General features: G+C 41.7%; 2 protein-coding genes across 7 annotated transcripts in view; one reads left to right on the top strand and one right to left on the bottom strand.

Annotated features, from left to right (window-relative positions):
- Positions 1–210: 210 nt before the first annotated feature.
- ddx59 (DEAD (Asp-Glu-Ala-Asp) box polypeptide 59) lies at positions 211–4,959 on the bottom strand. 3 transcript variants are annotated; one of them, XM_026142460.2, is made up of 8 exons: positions 4,840–4,959; positions 3,746–4,589; positions 3,209–3,391; positions 3,000–3,089; positions 2,535–2,786; positions 1,377–1,529; positions 669–797; positions 211–570 (listed from the first exon to the last, which is right to left on the bottom strand). In XM_026142460.2, exons 2-8 carry the CDS (start codon positions 4,574–4,576, stop codon positions 310–312), a joined length of 1,899 nt encoding a protein of 632 aa, XP_025998245.1. In that variant the 5' UTR covers positions 4,577–4,589; positions 4,840–4,959; the 3' UTR covers positions 211–309. The 3 variants fall into 3 exon arrangements, with proteins under 3 accessions (XP_025998245.1, XP_025998247.1, XP_025998248.1); XM_026142462.2 differs by having other exon boundaries at positions 4,826–4,925; XM_026142463.2 differs by having other exon boundaries at positions 4,701–4,862.
- Positions 4,960–5,324: 365 nt separating this feature from the next.
- The window catches only part of camsap2a (calmodulin regulated spectrin-associated protein family, member 2a), a 43,165-nt gene continuing 34,097 nt past the window's right edge, over positions 5,325–14,392 (top strand). For all 4 annotated transcript variants that reach the window (XM_026194647.2, XM_026194646.2, XM_026194645.2 and 1 more), the window contains exons 1-2: positions 5,325–5,938; positions 8,749–9,008. In XM_026194647.2, the coding sequence (XP_026050432.1) occupies positions 5,800–5,938; positions 8,749–9,008 (399 nt within the window). In that variant the 5' untranslated portion in view covers positions 5,325–5,799. The remainder of the gene's footprint in view (positions 5,939–8,748; positions 9,009–14,392) is intronic.

Raw genomic sequence — 14,392 nt, 5'->3', positions numbered from 1 at the left:
GCCTTGCTCAAAAGCATCTGGACCTTAGTTCAAGTCTGGATTAATGAGGATTCTTATTCTTCTTTCAGTGCCCCTTTCATACTCCTCTATCACCGTGTGCCACTAGTGCCAGTTCCAAGCCCGGAAAAATGTGGAAGATTGTGTGGAGCTTTTTGATTAAGTCACTTTGCATTAATCATACAAAACACAGATCTAAAAAAAAAAAACAGATACAGAAAACACATTTATTTATAAATGAAATATACAAACTAAACATTTACAGGTTACTCAATAAATAAGCACCATTCCATGAAAGATTGGAAGAAGTTGCTACTTCTTGCGACGGTCATGTTTCTTTATGATGTCCAGGAGGTTATTTGTGGTAACCAGTGAATCCTCGTGGTCCTTCTTGTTTCTCTGCTTTTCTCTCCTTTGCTGTTCATGGAGGTGCGGTGAGTTTAAGAGCTGAGGGGGCAAAATGGAGCCAGTGGGTTTGACTCGACTCACCACCTCCAGGAACAGCCGTTTGTTGTTGTTGTTGAGAAGAGTGATGGCTGTTCCTCTGTGTCCAAGCCGACCTGCTCTTCCCACCTAGATGGGAAAAAAAGGTAATATTAGATTAGCTGTTGTAATTGAAAGGTTTTCCTAATGAAACTACATCAAAGTGATACTAAGCAGTGCTGACTAACCTGGTGGACATACTCATCCATTGTGTTTGGCATATCAAAGTTAACCACCAGTCTGACATTGACCAGGTCCAGCCCTCTGCCCAGAACACCTGTACTGATCACTACCTCAAAGTCACCATCCAGAAGACCCTGAAGAGAAAACCACAATTAGAAGTCTGTATGTACCACATACAGCAGACATTAATAATGAACTGCATTTACTGGCAAGCCTGTTTTTATTAGCATGTTGTTCCCATAATTATATTTTACACACAGCAGATAACAAAGCAAGGTGTCCATAAAATAATTCAGCATATTTATGTCTGATACAATCAGCCAGTAAAATTACATACTCTAAAAGTGGGACTCTGGGATTATAAATCATTTTGACTCCTAATAATTTAGATTTATTCTGGATTATTTCAGGCCTTGTCTAACTGTTTCAATAAAGTCACACCTCTTTAGTCACCTGTTCACCTATAGAAGTTGTGATCTTGGAAAAGAAAAAAATTGTCAGTATTTAAGAAGAAAAGCACGTAAATGGAAAAACAGTGTTTTTTTCTGCATTGTGTCTCTTTGCATTGGACATGCAGACTAAAGCTGGATCCCTGGGGAAAGCCTCAGCTGTGGGTATCTGTCTGTGCTGTTGAAGATAAACACTTTAGGACACCAAACATGGAAGCATTGTTTGGTTTTTCTTCCCTGTGCATGTTTTCCCACTGGTCTCACCCGGAGGATGCGGTTGCGCTCCCACTGGCTCTTGTCAGAGTGGATTGCCACGGCAGTGAGGCCCGTCACCTTGGCGACTGCCTCGCAGAGCAGATCAGCGCCGAGTTTACTCTCTACAAACACTACCACTGGAGGCTGGTACAGCTTACCATCCTGAAAAGTGACAAAATAATTTTTTTTTTAACATTTTACATATTTTCTATACAAAAATATTGCCAAAAAAGCTATACAACTAATACATTATGTATACTATGTGCCTGTAGAGGCATCTACATATCTGGATACATTCCAGCACTCCAACAGGTAACTGTAACTTGACAAGACAGGAAGGAAGAAATGCATACTCCCAATCATACCTTCTTAATTTCACTGTTCTTTAGGAGAACATTCTGTAATCTTGAGCCAACTATTATGCACTATGCTGTAAGACCTGCAATATATGAAGCAACTGCTTTGATTCGTTTTTGAGTCATGTCCACTCCAGATAGTTGGTTTTCTTGTCGTGTCTTGTCCAAATCCCAGTTTTGTACCTCTGCAATTCCACAATTCACTCACCACTCGTGAGACAATAGCTTTACATTATGAGTTACTGAGTTATAAGAAAAGAGTCTTATGTTACTCAAACTACAACCTAAGAGCACTTTTCTACTTCAAGTTAATTAAAGTCGACCATTTCTGTTTTATATAAACAGTGCAAACTATTGCTGGGATTCCTGGAGTGGTGCCGTGGCTCTGTGCCCACCTGTTTCCTTCAGATAGAGGCCAGAGTGTCCACAGTGGCTGTCTAAATATGGCAGAAGGGGAGGCTGGTTCTTTATTGGACTTTATAATATTCCCACCAACAATAGCCAGCTGTTAAAATACCAAGCTGGTATCAGTGCGTGTCAAGACTGAGCAGTAAATGAACTGTAACCTAAAACTGATCTAATGAAAAACTTTGTGTTTTTCTTCTAAAGTACTTTCTTTGAGTGCAATGACCAATTAGACCTTTTTTGAATTCAAAAACTAAAAATATCTACTGACCAGTAAAAGAAACCATATGCTGGCAGTGGAGGTGTGTCCAGAAATACTCCACTTATAATAAACCTTTTAAGACTTCATGATTTTTAATCTAAAAACTCAAAGTTAAGATTGAAAAGCATCTAATCTATGACCTACGTTGAGAATCTCAAACAGCTTCTTCTTTTTGGAAGGTTCCTCTACCCAAAGCAGGATCTGTCGGACGTTGGCGCACGGCTGGTTCTTCTCCCCAATAGTGATACGTACAGGGTCACGGACCAACCGGGCAGCCAGCTCCTCCGTCCCGGTGGGGATGGTGGCCGACGCCAGAAGAGTCTGATGTTCTTCTGGGACTTGCTCAAGAACCTCCAGAACCTGCTGCTGGAAGCCCATCTTCAACATAGTGTCCACCTACAGGATGCAGCACAACTTTCATGTTGCAGGACTCTCAAAACTGATTTGAATGATGAATACTTTCAAAAGCTGTCATTATGTTGTTTGTTCTAAAAGACACAACTTTTACATTACTAATCCTTAAAGCTATATAAATTGAATTGAACTGAATTACTTTGTCTTAAAGTGCACAGTTTTTGTCAATTGTGAATTTCAATATGTTTGTCCTACCTCGTCAACCACCACAATCTTCACTTTGTCAAGCTTCAGCTCTTTCTGCTTCAAGATTTCAATGAGCCGCCCAGGAGTAGCGATGACAATCTAAAGGAGATTTAGAAATGAACAAAACCATGGCATGGGACAAATGTACAGCCTCAAGCTTTGACTGCAGCAGGAGGAAATTATTGTTTAAGAAAAACAAAACAAAACGGAGACTGTACTTTGATGCTGCTCTTCAGGCGGTGGAGCTGTTGGGGAAGCGGCATGCCTCCGACCAGCAGGGCAGTTCTCATGTTGGGGAGTCCCATCACAAGCTCCTTGGCCTGTCTCTCTATCTGAATGGCCAACTCCCTGGTGGGGGTCAGGATCAAAGCCACAGGGCTGCCCACACTGTGTGCTGATTTCTGAAAGCAGAAGCAATGTTGCACACTGCATGTCACCAAGAGAGCATTTGTGAATTTTTAAATGTAAAATTGTTTGTGTCTTTTTGAGAATACATTTATTCAATTCGACTCTTTTATCTGCAGAGGTCACTGGCAGCTACGGAGCAGCTTTTCTGTCAGATACTGGAGTCTAGTGTCTTCCTAAGGGGTAGCTCAGGAGGGCAAATGCTTGATACAAAAGCAGATTCAGTCCAGATTTACATATTTACATCTGGGCTGTGGTGCTATTTATCCAGGCTGTAGAAATGTCTGCCTCCTCAAATATAATTTAACTTGATGGCATTTGCATGTGGCATATTAGCTTCAATACTGTACCTCAAGTGCCCTCACGACCACTGGCAGCAGAAAGGCTACAGTCTTCCCCGATCCTGTGTCAGCGCTCGCAATCACATCCCTGCCTGTGAGGCCAACAGGGACCATCTGTATCTGGACTGGGGTAGGTGTGTCATACCCCGCCTTTTTCAGGTTACCACTTAATGTGGGAGGGAAGCTGCAGTGCTCAAATTCAACAACAGGTCTTGCGACATCTCTCCCCTGGGTTTCTATGCCCAGCTCCTGTTTAATTCGTTGCACTTGCTCCTCTGTTAGGCCTGATATGAACCGATCTTCCCTGTAGGAGTAGCCTGGTTCACTTTCAACCACCCTACCAGGGTCAGCAGCTGGCTGTTGACTTTGAACAGTCCTTTCATGTCTATTTTGGTCCTTTTGCATAAATGCATCTGCCCCAGTCCCCATGCCCATTTGCACTAAATGGCTGGCTTTGCATTCGAGACTGCAAACATCATTATCTGTAGCATCACAGATGTACTCTCCATAGCGACCACACATCACACAGACAGGTTCTCCTGGCCCAGGCCATCTCTGGTTCTTTTTAAATGATTTCACTGGTTCCTCCTCCTCATCATCATCATCAACATCACTGTCATCTGAGAGGGAGCTGTGTCCATCTTCGGGTGCTAAGCTCTCTGCAGCTGCGTGTGTTGTCGCATCTCGTGTTTGGGTGTCTTCACATGCTTCCTCGCTCTGAGCAGGTGTCTCGGAGCTACTTTTGCTATCCTCCTCTTGAACAACTTTGCTTTTCTTAACCACAACTTGAGCCGATCCCTCGGCAGGTCTCTTCACCTTCAGGGCTCGTGGCAGAAACATGTTTAAATACTACCTGTAACCACAACAAAGCAGATGTAAACGCTCAGTTACGCCAAAAGATTTAGGTGACATGTTATGGCAGCAGCTGCAAATAAATTGAGTATGAAGAACCTCCATAGCTCACTTTTTTTAAAAGGGCCAAATTGACTTTTTCCAAATAAAAGTTTTAAATAACTCCTGCTGCGAAGAAACCAAGTTTTTGAGTATTTTGAAATTACACTTCTGAGCCACCATTTGGTTGTTACTTACAAAAACAACATTACCTCTTCGCGTCAAATCCTCCGACAGTCGCAAACAGTTCCCGACGCACACTGATGCCGCAACATTACTTCCTTTGCACGTTGGGAATTGTAGTTCGTAGAGCTGAGTCGCTTTCCCCCCTGTTATTTACATCGCTGTCTTTAGCAAAATTGTATTTAAAACATGACGTTTTAAAAATGTGTATCTTTGTATACTGACCTCTTCTTATTCATTTCATTTTTTTAATATGTCATATTTTACGTTAAGGGTGCGTTCAGGGTAACAGAGTATGAGTAAAAGTAATAAAAATGCAGCCCATTAAACGAATCCGGGTTGGAAATTTTGCAGTGTAGCAAGTTAATGCCGTTTTACCGACTATATTGCGGTACAATATGTTTGTGGGCGGTTGATTCCAAAGAATTAAGATAAAAGTGTTAAAATTCCCAGTGGAGTTTGAAAGCACCGTTCACACATGCGCGTTGGACAACAAAACGTGCAGAGCTAGAGAAAGCCTCAGTGCGGCAGGAAAACCGCATCACGGCACCAAATAGAGGACCGAATGCAAAACACACAGGTTATTCATACAATGACACATGGCCATGAAAGGAAGAAGCCGTCTGCTGCCAAACAACTCAAATAATGGAAATATTGTTGTTTTCATTCCAGTCGACGAGCATTTTTCCCTCCTCTCTGATTTTCAAGGAAACCTAGCTTGTTCAGACGGAGAGCCTTTCAACTGGTAGAAAACAGAATGGATGAAAAACACCAGGAGTAGCGACCTATTGTGTGAACGAGACCGAAAAAAACAAAACAAACCTAGCCCCAAGAGCATTTTATTACTGGAAGGACATGCATATCTGTGAATAATCTGCGGAAAGACAGACCATCTCTTCAGTTTCCAGCTGTTTATAGTTTTCCACCAAATTCCAGTACTGGGATGCTTTCGCTTCGTAGGGTTTGAGGGAACAATCAAGGGGTGAAATATGGGTGAAGTTCAGGACGTCAGGGATGTTAAGAAGACGTTCGTTGCTCCTGCAATAAAGTCTTTTGAGCACTATGACTTTTCCCGAGCCAAAATGTGTTGCAGCCTCACATGGTTGGTGGCCAAAGCATACGGGACAGGTAGGTTCATCACCGCACCGACTGCAACAGTTAACCGGACGCAGCACGAGTCTGTTTATGATTTTAATGCTTTTCTTTTGATTGTTTGTTTTTAATGCATGCTTGTCAGAATCCAAATAAACCCAAAGCAACAAATGTGTAATGGAGATTTATGATTTATTATCAGTCAATTCCCATATGGGCTGGTTCACATGGAAACTACCATCGTTTGCAGTCATTTCTTATGAGGAAAGCAATACGTGTTATACCAAACGAAAGAAAGGTAAAAAAAAAACACTTCCTGTGGTCCCTAATCAATGGGGTGGGTGGGTGGTATTTAATGGAGAATACTTATAGAGATATTAAAGTACCTGTTTCAAATGATGTCACCTCCAGGGTGCTGCATCCATGTCAGAACTGCAAAGTAAATAGCCTGCAAAGTAAGTATGGCCTGACATCCTGTGACACCTAACGAAGTGGATGTAATCCCACAGTTTCAGTGGAATTAGCATTAAATACTATAACTGATATAGGGGATGCATGGATGCATATCCAGCAATGCAGTGATAATAAAGTGGCAAATCAGTGTGATTATGTGGCTCCCATTTGAGCATCTATAATAGAAAACTACAGCACAAACATCTGTTTTGGTGGAGTATCCACATCTTTTTTGGATGCACGAGGTAAAATGAACAACAGCGGGAAAAGGTGTTTTTTCAATTTTATAAAAAGGATCCAAGCAGTAACTGCAAATGTGTCTTAATAAATGCAGTGCAAGATCCTTCTGTGCTATCCTTTTCCCATTTTATCAACTCGTTCATCTTTATCTCTTTTTTTGTTGTTATTGTATTATATTCCTGATTCATACACATCGTCTCAGTTTATTTGAGAGCGTCATTCCTTGTTTCTGTGTTGCTTATATCTCAGCAAACATGAGATCCCTTGCTGATTCTCTTGTGTATTTTCAGTCAGAACTGAATGAAATGGGCTGATTCCAAAAATACAGCCCCCCAGAGAGGGAGGGGAAGGGCAAGAAAGAGAAAGGGAGCGAAATCATCTCCAGATCCCAGCCTACGCTGCTGTGAAAGCTTTACATGCATCCGCCTCATTAGATTGAGGCGAGAATACATCAAGAATATGCAGTCGAGTACATGCGAGATGTGAGCTGTACAGCAGATCATCTGCTGTCAGGAGTCGCTGTCAAATGCTATCCCCCAACATTTACAGTGTCCTGATTCAGAACTCAGAACAGCAGCGCCATTTAATACCAGGTAAAAACCAGAGGCTGACAGACAATGAGTGTAATTCCCTCTGTATTCACTTAACAAGACGTTTTTCCGGATGTCCTTGTTTAAAGTATTAAGTTGTAACAATGACTGAATGGAAGATTGTGAGTCTGCATGAGTAAAAGCTCAAATACTACCAAGCTAATGAAAAAGATAAAACCGACTTCTTCATGCTCAACGTTTTCTTTGTCCTTAAAACGATTAGGAGCATGCCAGAATATAAACCAGGACACAAAATGTTGAAAGATAACATAAAAAATCGTCTCCTAAGCAGCTCCAGAGGTGGTGTTCCATGAGCTCAGCCTGACCTCTGACCTCTCCCTGTGGATGATGAAGGCGGTGCGGGGGGTTAATATAAAGACAGTGTATTTTTTGTTGTTTGTTAGGATCTTTAATATGAATATAGTGCTGACAGGAAACCCTGTAACCTGGATAGTTGCTACTTCTGCCTGCGATTCTCTGCTGTAATAACACTGTGTACAGATGACCTTGCTGATAGCGGTCAGTCAAAGCAGGTGATTCATTGACCTCCGTGTGCATGTGCTGGAGGATGGGCAGCATAAAGCTGTCAGGGTGTGGATCACCACTCGCACACACACACACACACAGGCTTTTATCCTAATTAAGATCCATTCTCCGTGCCAAGGAGACAGGGACGAGCCCTGCGTCTGTTTTGCTTGCAGACATAATTTAATGTTTTCAAATAGTCTCATTTGAAAACGCTTAATCATGGCTTCCTTAATCTGCACCAGGGAAAGAAGGGTTTGCAGTAGCTTTACTAACAACTGTGCATAACATACTTTATGTTCCCAGACGTGGATTTGTGAAAACACTTGATAGAAAGGTGTGGGCCAGAATTGCTCAAATTATTTGTACGCTATCCCCCGTGCAGTGGACTTGCCTGAGGTAATGAACACACATGCACACACGCTCACGTGCAGCCTTTCTCTTTGATGAGGCAGGCAGTGAGAAGGGTGTTCCCAGGGAGCTGGAAGCTGCAGAGATACACACTCGATGAATCGATCAGGTTACCGCTCATCCTGCAGTTGCTATAGCAACGCCAAGGTCTATCCACACATATCCATGTGATGTTATTGTCAAAGCATGGCAACGAAAACAAGTAGTTGTGCCAAAGTATTGCTAGACAATCTGTCCACAGAGGGAAAAATCCTCAGTGAAGACAGATTTAGAATAACACGGCCCAAACTTGATATTAGCTCATCTGAGTTTATCCTATTTTTTTTTAATCGTATTAGAAAATTTAAATGACTATTCATTAGAAAGGTAGAAAACTAATGCTCCAGAATGCTTTCAGCTGTTTTCCTCTGTTTACATCAGCGCTTTTAATTATATACTTGTTTACCTTCTCGTATATGATCCTCAATGATGTGGCAAAGCAAGCAATTTAGAAACATGCTGATGTTTGCCAGCATTTTAATGTCTAATATGAATTGATTCATAAATTGTTATTTAAATGATTTGGCGCCATGTTGCTATTAAGCTCTGCTTGTCAGCTGATTCTGCTTCCTCTGCTCTATCACGCAGACAGCATCCCAGCAGACTTGAAGGACCCTTTCTACACAGACCAGTATGAGCAGGAGCACCTGAAGCCTCCTGTGGCCAGCCTCCTGCTATCTGCAGACCTCTACTGCAGGGCCGGCAGCCTTATCCTAAAGAGTGACGCTGCCAAGCCGCTGCTGGGTCACGATGCTGTCATCCAGGCGCTAGCTCAACGCGGTCTGTACGTCACCGACCAGGAGAGACTGGTGACTGAGAGAGACCTGCGAAAGAGGCCTCTGCAAATGGTAGGGGAGCTGTGTGAAAGCTGATAAACTGTACACAGTAAAGATTCTTTCTTATGTGCGTGAATTTAGTAATGTATTAGGCGTGCACCCAGCTGTTGGTGGTAATACAGTGGTAGTAAACCTTTGCTTTGCTTTCTCAGTAACTCAGACATCTATCACGCATACAGTCTCCTTCCTCTTCCGATTATTTGATCTTGCTGTTGCTGAAACTTTACTTAAGCAGACATTCTGGTCTGTCGAGGTGCAGAAACGCATATTTTTACGCCTTCATGCACTCAAATACAAGATCACCCTGCAGCTTTTTCTCTCCCAGCTACATAGTATATTCACATTTCATGGTTTCCATAGAGTATGCTGTTCCTTTAGAATATTAGAGTAAATAAATGCATTTTACTTATTAGCTTGATCAAGCCAAGTTTAATATTGTTTGCTAAGGTACTAAATGTATTCCCTTATTTAAACTTATGTGCAAACCTTTATTGCTTACTGATCAGGACATTTTTTTCCTTCCATTATTTGTAAAACATTTCTCTATGGTAATTCAGGTAAACATGACAAACCACAGTAGTTCTTATTCATGTTCATATATATACAGTTTGGCTCATACTAAACTGTGATTAAACTACTTTGTGGAAATCACATAGTCTCTTAATGGAGTATAGCTGGACACCAACAGCTTCTACACATTGCATTAGAATAACAATGCAAGATGACCAAAGTGTAACAAGAGAATGCAACAAGATGGAGAGTGTCACTTACACACATCTCTCATACAGATTTTTGTCTTGAATTTGTCATTTCTCAAGCCGATTCACACCTCAAGGCTTTTACTGCTCTGTGCAGGTTGGTATTTTCTTCATGAAAGCATGCTGTAGGGTGGGATTTACTGTACACTCGCAGCTCCTCTCAGTCTGTCAGTGTCAGAGATGAGATGACTTTGCAGGAAGCATACTGCGCGAGATTGAGGTATCCTCATTATTTTGGGGCAAAATCCCAATAGGAGGCTTTATTGCTTCAGTGAATTTGCAATTGCAACACAATTAGCACACAGTATGCCTGCAGTCTGCTTGTAGAGTCTTGCTGGTTTTAATTTCCCTCCAATGCTAATGTAAAAGTTATTTAAGTTTTGTTTGCGGTTACGTTTAAAGCACTTAGTTTCCAGATTACAACAAGTGTTTCAGTGCAACCATTTCTCCCAGGTTTAAATTTTAATGGGTTTTTAAAGGTAAGGGAAATGTTGCACATGTGAGTGTTATTTGGCTAGTCTCACTAATAATAATAATAATGGATTGCATTTATATAGCACTTTTCAAGGCACCCAAAGTGCTTTACAATTCCACTATTCATTCACTCTCACATTCACTCACTGGTGGAGGCAACTACAGTTGTAGCCACAGCTGCCCTGGGGCAGACTGACAGAAGTGAGGCTGCCATATCGCGCCATCGGCCCCTCTGGCCATCACCAGTGGGCAGTAGGTGAAGTGTCTTGCCCAAGGACACAACGACTGAGACTGTCCGAGCCGGGGCTCAAACCGGCAACCTTCCGGTCACAAGACGAACTGCCAACTCTTGAGCCACAATTGCCCCAATGCAAGGATTCTTTATTTGATTGTAATTCACTGCGGTTCATGGCTGAATGTTGTGCTAGAGGGTGTCAGCATTTGTGTTTGTGTGACAGAGCAGGTTTTTGTGAATGTGAAAATGAGCTGTTAGAAGAGTGTGAAATTACTTTCCTTTTCCATGCTCTGTCCTGGCCTTTTTCTTCTGTTTTAATCATCTCTTCTTATCTTCTTTCTTTCTGTGCTTTTTCCTTACTCCCTAGTTACCTTCCTGACACTTTCAAATCCCCTCTTTTACTTTATTTCCAAATCTTTCCCCTTTTTTAATCATTCCCATTAAATCCAATCACTTCCCTCTCTGTGTTCACTTGTCTTTTTCCTTGCTCCTTATTCCTCCCACCTCCTGTTTTGCTGTATCCCGTTGCTTTGTTCTTGGCTCTTTGTCTGCACCACCATTGGTCTTTGTCTGTTAAAAGTTGTCATTAAATCCTTGGTATTTCCAAGACTGGACATTAAATGAGACACGAAGATGTGATTTTTCTCAGTTTTATAAATGTTACCCAACAAGTCGACAAACAATCTAAACGTCCGGTGCAGACAGATTCTATGTAACTCACACAAAGTGTACAAAATCTGTGCAGTGTCTGAATTACGTTGATGTGAGAATAAATAATAATCCACTGAACTGACAGCTAGTGCATTGTCTTCATGAACACTGCTGGGGCAGCAACCTGACCCAAACCGAGCAAGTGTTTCCACTAGTGGAATGATTGCAGTTTGATAAGCACTGCGAGACAGTATTAATATTGATCAGCTGGCTGCACACTGCAGCTCAAGAAGAGCTTTATTAATTATTAAGAGACTGTTTGAGTGTCTACCTTGGCTGTTAGGTGTCTGACGTGAACTCATGTGATAGAGAAAAAGGCATTTCTTCTGGAAGAATCAGACAAGGTGGTTTGCTGTGTTGAGAAGTTTTAGTGAAAGAAAAACATCACTGCTTTTACTCCAGAAGCAGAGACCGAGCACCTGCCTGCAGCTGTATATGTAAGCTGCTCGGGATAAGAGCACCAGCAGTGTCGTTAAATAATGCTTCGTGGCATTTTGGCTTAGCATCTTTTTTGACTCAGCAGTTTGCATGAAGAATAAGAATATTCAGAATAAGCAACTTTAGAGGATGTTGAAGGCAGCTTTAGTAGGTCAGGCAGCTACAGAATCAGATGCTGCTGACGTCTCGTCTGACACGTGTCAGGACCGAGCACACTGCTGACATTTCGTTAGGTTGCCGACCCGACGTTGCTTTATAGTCGTATTTTTCCTTCCCTCTCGTTTCTGCCACTATTCTGCCCACTCAGCCTTCTCTCTTCTGCCATGTGACACATTTCTACACGTGAAGATGCAGAATCCAAATCGCAGTTTCCTCCCACTCGGTCGCCTACACACATTCTGTATCCCTGACTCTCCCCACCTGTAGTGCTCTCAAAGAATAAAGAGGGATGTCAAGGTGGGCAATACTGAAATATTGTTAGCGTTAAACATTGTCACTCCCATGCAGCACTACAGCGAACACAATTACCTGCTGAGAAAAGCTTTAATTGCTAGGCTTGTGCTCATTTGTGGAAGTGCAGTGGCCTTCTTTGAGTGAGTCCTCTGGAATGATGGAGGATTTATTTAAAACACAAAGGTGTGTACTGCAGCAGGAATATCATGTTTGTGTTGTTTCACTGTACATGTGGCATGTGACAAAAAAGGAAGTTTGAGACAATAATCAGCAGATAATCCTTATCAAATATCAAGCAGTGTCTTCACTTGAAAAATTAATCCTGGAGAAAGTCACTCTGTTGCCATGGTGAAATTAAATTATATTGGCTGGGGTGAGAATGTAGCCAAAGGACAAACTCTGTGTGTGTGTGTGTGTGTGTGTGTGTAACCTACAGAAGAGGATTAGAGCCAGTAAAAGTCTATAATTTGGGGTCATGACTTTTTGAGTCATGTTATGAAGCTATGAAGCTTAGACTTTTGAGATTAAAGTCAGACTTTTGAGATTAAAGTCAGACTTTTGAGATTAAAGTCAAAATAAGATTAAAATCAGACTTGTGAGATTTAAGAGAGATTTATAAGATTAAAGTCAGATTTAAGAGACTGACTTCTGAATTTTGTGATGACATGCAGAACAGCCTAGTTACAGTATAGTAATTGGAAACAATAGATTCCAAGCATATGTATGTTTCTTTAAATAATCTCACAACTGAACAGTGGATGTCATAACTATTTAATTTAATAAAGCAGCAGTAAATAGTTCATGATGCCGCTATGAGATTTTCATTATATATTAGATGATAATGCGTTTATTTTGTGAACTGTACGCTTTGTGAACTGGTGCTTCTGCTGGTAGTACCACCGGTAGAAGCACCACGTCCTTTTTTCTGGGTTATTTACTGGCTTTATGTGTCTCTGTGACTGTATATAAGACGAACAATAAAACAAAAACAGGGTTATAGTCACTATAGTCATATTCTTTCAGAGGTTTACCTTATTGGTAGCTATGCTCGTTATATGTATGCGAACTTAATTACATTCAACCTAGTTCTGGCCCTCTGTTTAGCTGCCTGCCAATTATATAACACATTTATTGCACAAGTTAGACTTTCACATTATATTCAAGCTTCTTAATTTGAGCCCATTTGGTCTGGAACAAACTGGACGAGGAATGTCATCTTGCAACATGCTAGCTTTGAAGCATCAAGAAACATAACTGTGTCATACGTGCATTACCTCTGCAGGACAACAGTTCCCTCTAGCAGCTGATAATACAACTGTTTTTATTGCTGGTCTGTATGATAGGACTTGTCCTACATTAATACTTTATTTATTTAAATAAAGCTGCTACTGATAATGTGATGAAAGGCCTGCACATGGACACCATATCAACCATTTTAAGTACATTTCCATCCCAGTTGGATTTTCGTCAGCTTGGAGTGATGAAAAATGATTGCAACAGCCATATACACACTGTGTGTACCAAATACTAGTTTTACTGTGACAGACTGATTCATCAAGACATATATATACCATGGATGGATGGAGGAGCGTACACTTCCTCCTGTTATTCTCCCTCTCCTTTGCTGCCTCCATCACTCCTCCTATTGGGCAGGCACTCCGTTTCCATGGTTACACACCAGTTGGCTGGGTGTTGCGTTTGTGTGTAGGTGGGCGCAAGAGTGGGGGTGCTTATGCTGCATATGTCGTTATTTGCGATATGAACTTGTATGTGCAGCTGTGTGCTCTGTGTGTGTGTAGTGGCTGTTATAGTAGAGGAGATGGACTCCAGGAGAGACGCCGAAATGCAGGATTGATAGAAGCACACGGCAACGCTGTCACGCTGCTTCGTGTGCAAAGAGGCACACACAGAAGATGAATTCAGAAAATTATGTGCCAAGCATGTAACAACACACTTGTCAACATCAGACCGGCTTCCTCAGAATCTTTTTCTTCTTGTATTGCAACTGATCTTGTGAACAAAGACGAGCTGAAGCAGCAGGGTTGAAGAGAGGCACATCCAAGTTCTTTCTGTCTTTGCTGGCCTCAGCGGAGTCACAGGCAGGAAGTTATGCTTAATGCCAGCAGTGACTCAGGGCAGTACAGTATGGATGGATAAGCAGCGAACCACATTACACAATGTCACGTGATGGCCTGAGAACTGCGTCTTTCTATAGTAAATAAATGCTTTTATGCTAGTGGAGATCTGGGGTAAAAATCTGCAAAGTCAAACATGTGGAGCAAGCCACAGTGCTTGGCTAGCAGAAATCCAGAATTCCCGATAACTGG

This window comes from Astatotilapia calliptera, chromosome 15, assembly GCF_964374335.1.
Source record: "Astatotilapia calliptera chromosome 15, fAstCal68.1, whole genome shotgun sequence".
NCBI lineage: Eukaryota > Metazoa > Chordata > Actinopteri > Cichliformes > Cichlidae > Astatotilapia > Astatotilapia calliptera.
This window is presented reverse-complemented; position numbering and strand designations above follow the sequence as displayed.

Excerpts from the sequence above, each read along its gene's own strand:
- ddx59 (XM_026142460.2), bottom strand. The coding sequence starts at position 4,576 with ATGTTTCTGCCACGAGCCCTGAAGGTGAAGAGACCTGCCGAGGGATCG. Across the intron at positions 798-1,376 it reads AGCGCAACCGCATCCTCCGG|GGTCTTCTGGATGGTGACTT; the intron begins GTGAGACCAGTG and ends TTTTCTCTTCAG. Across the intron at positions 571-668 it reads TGGATGAGTATGTCCACCAG|GTGGGAAGAGCAGGTCGGCT; the intron begins GTTAGTCAGCAC and ends TTTCCCATCTAG.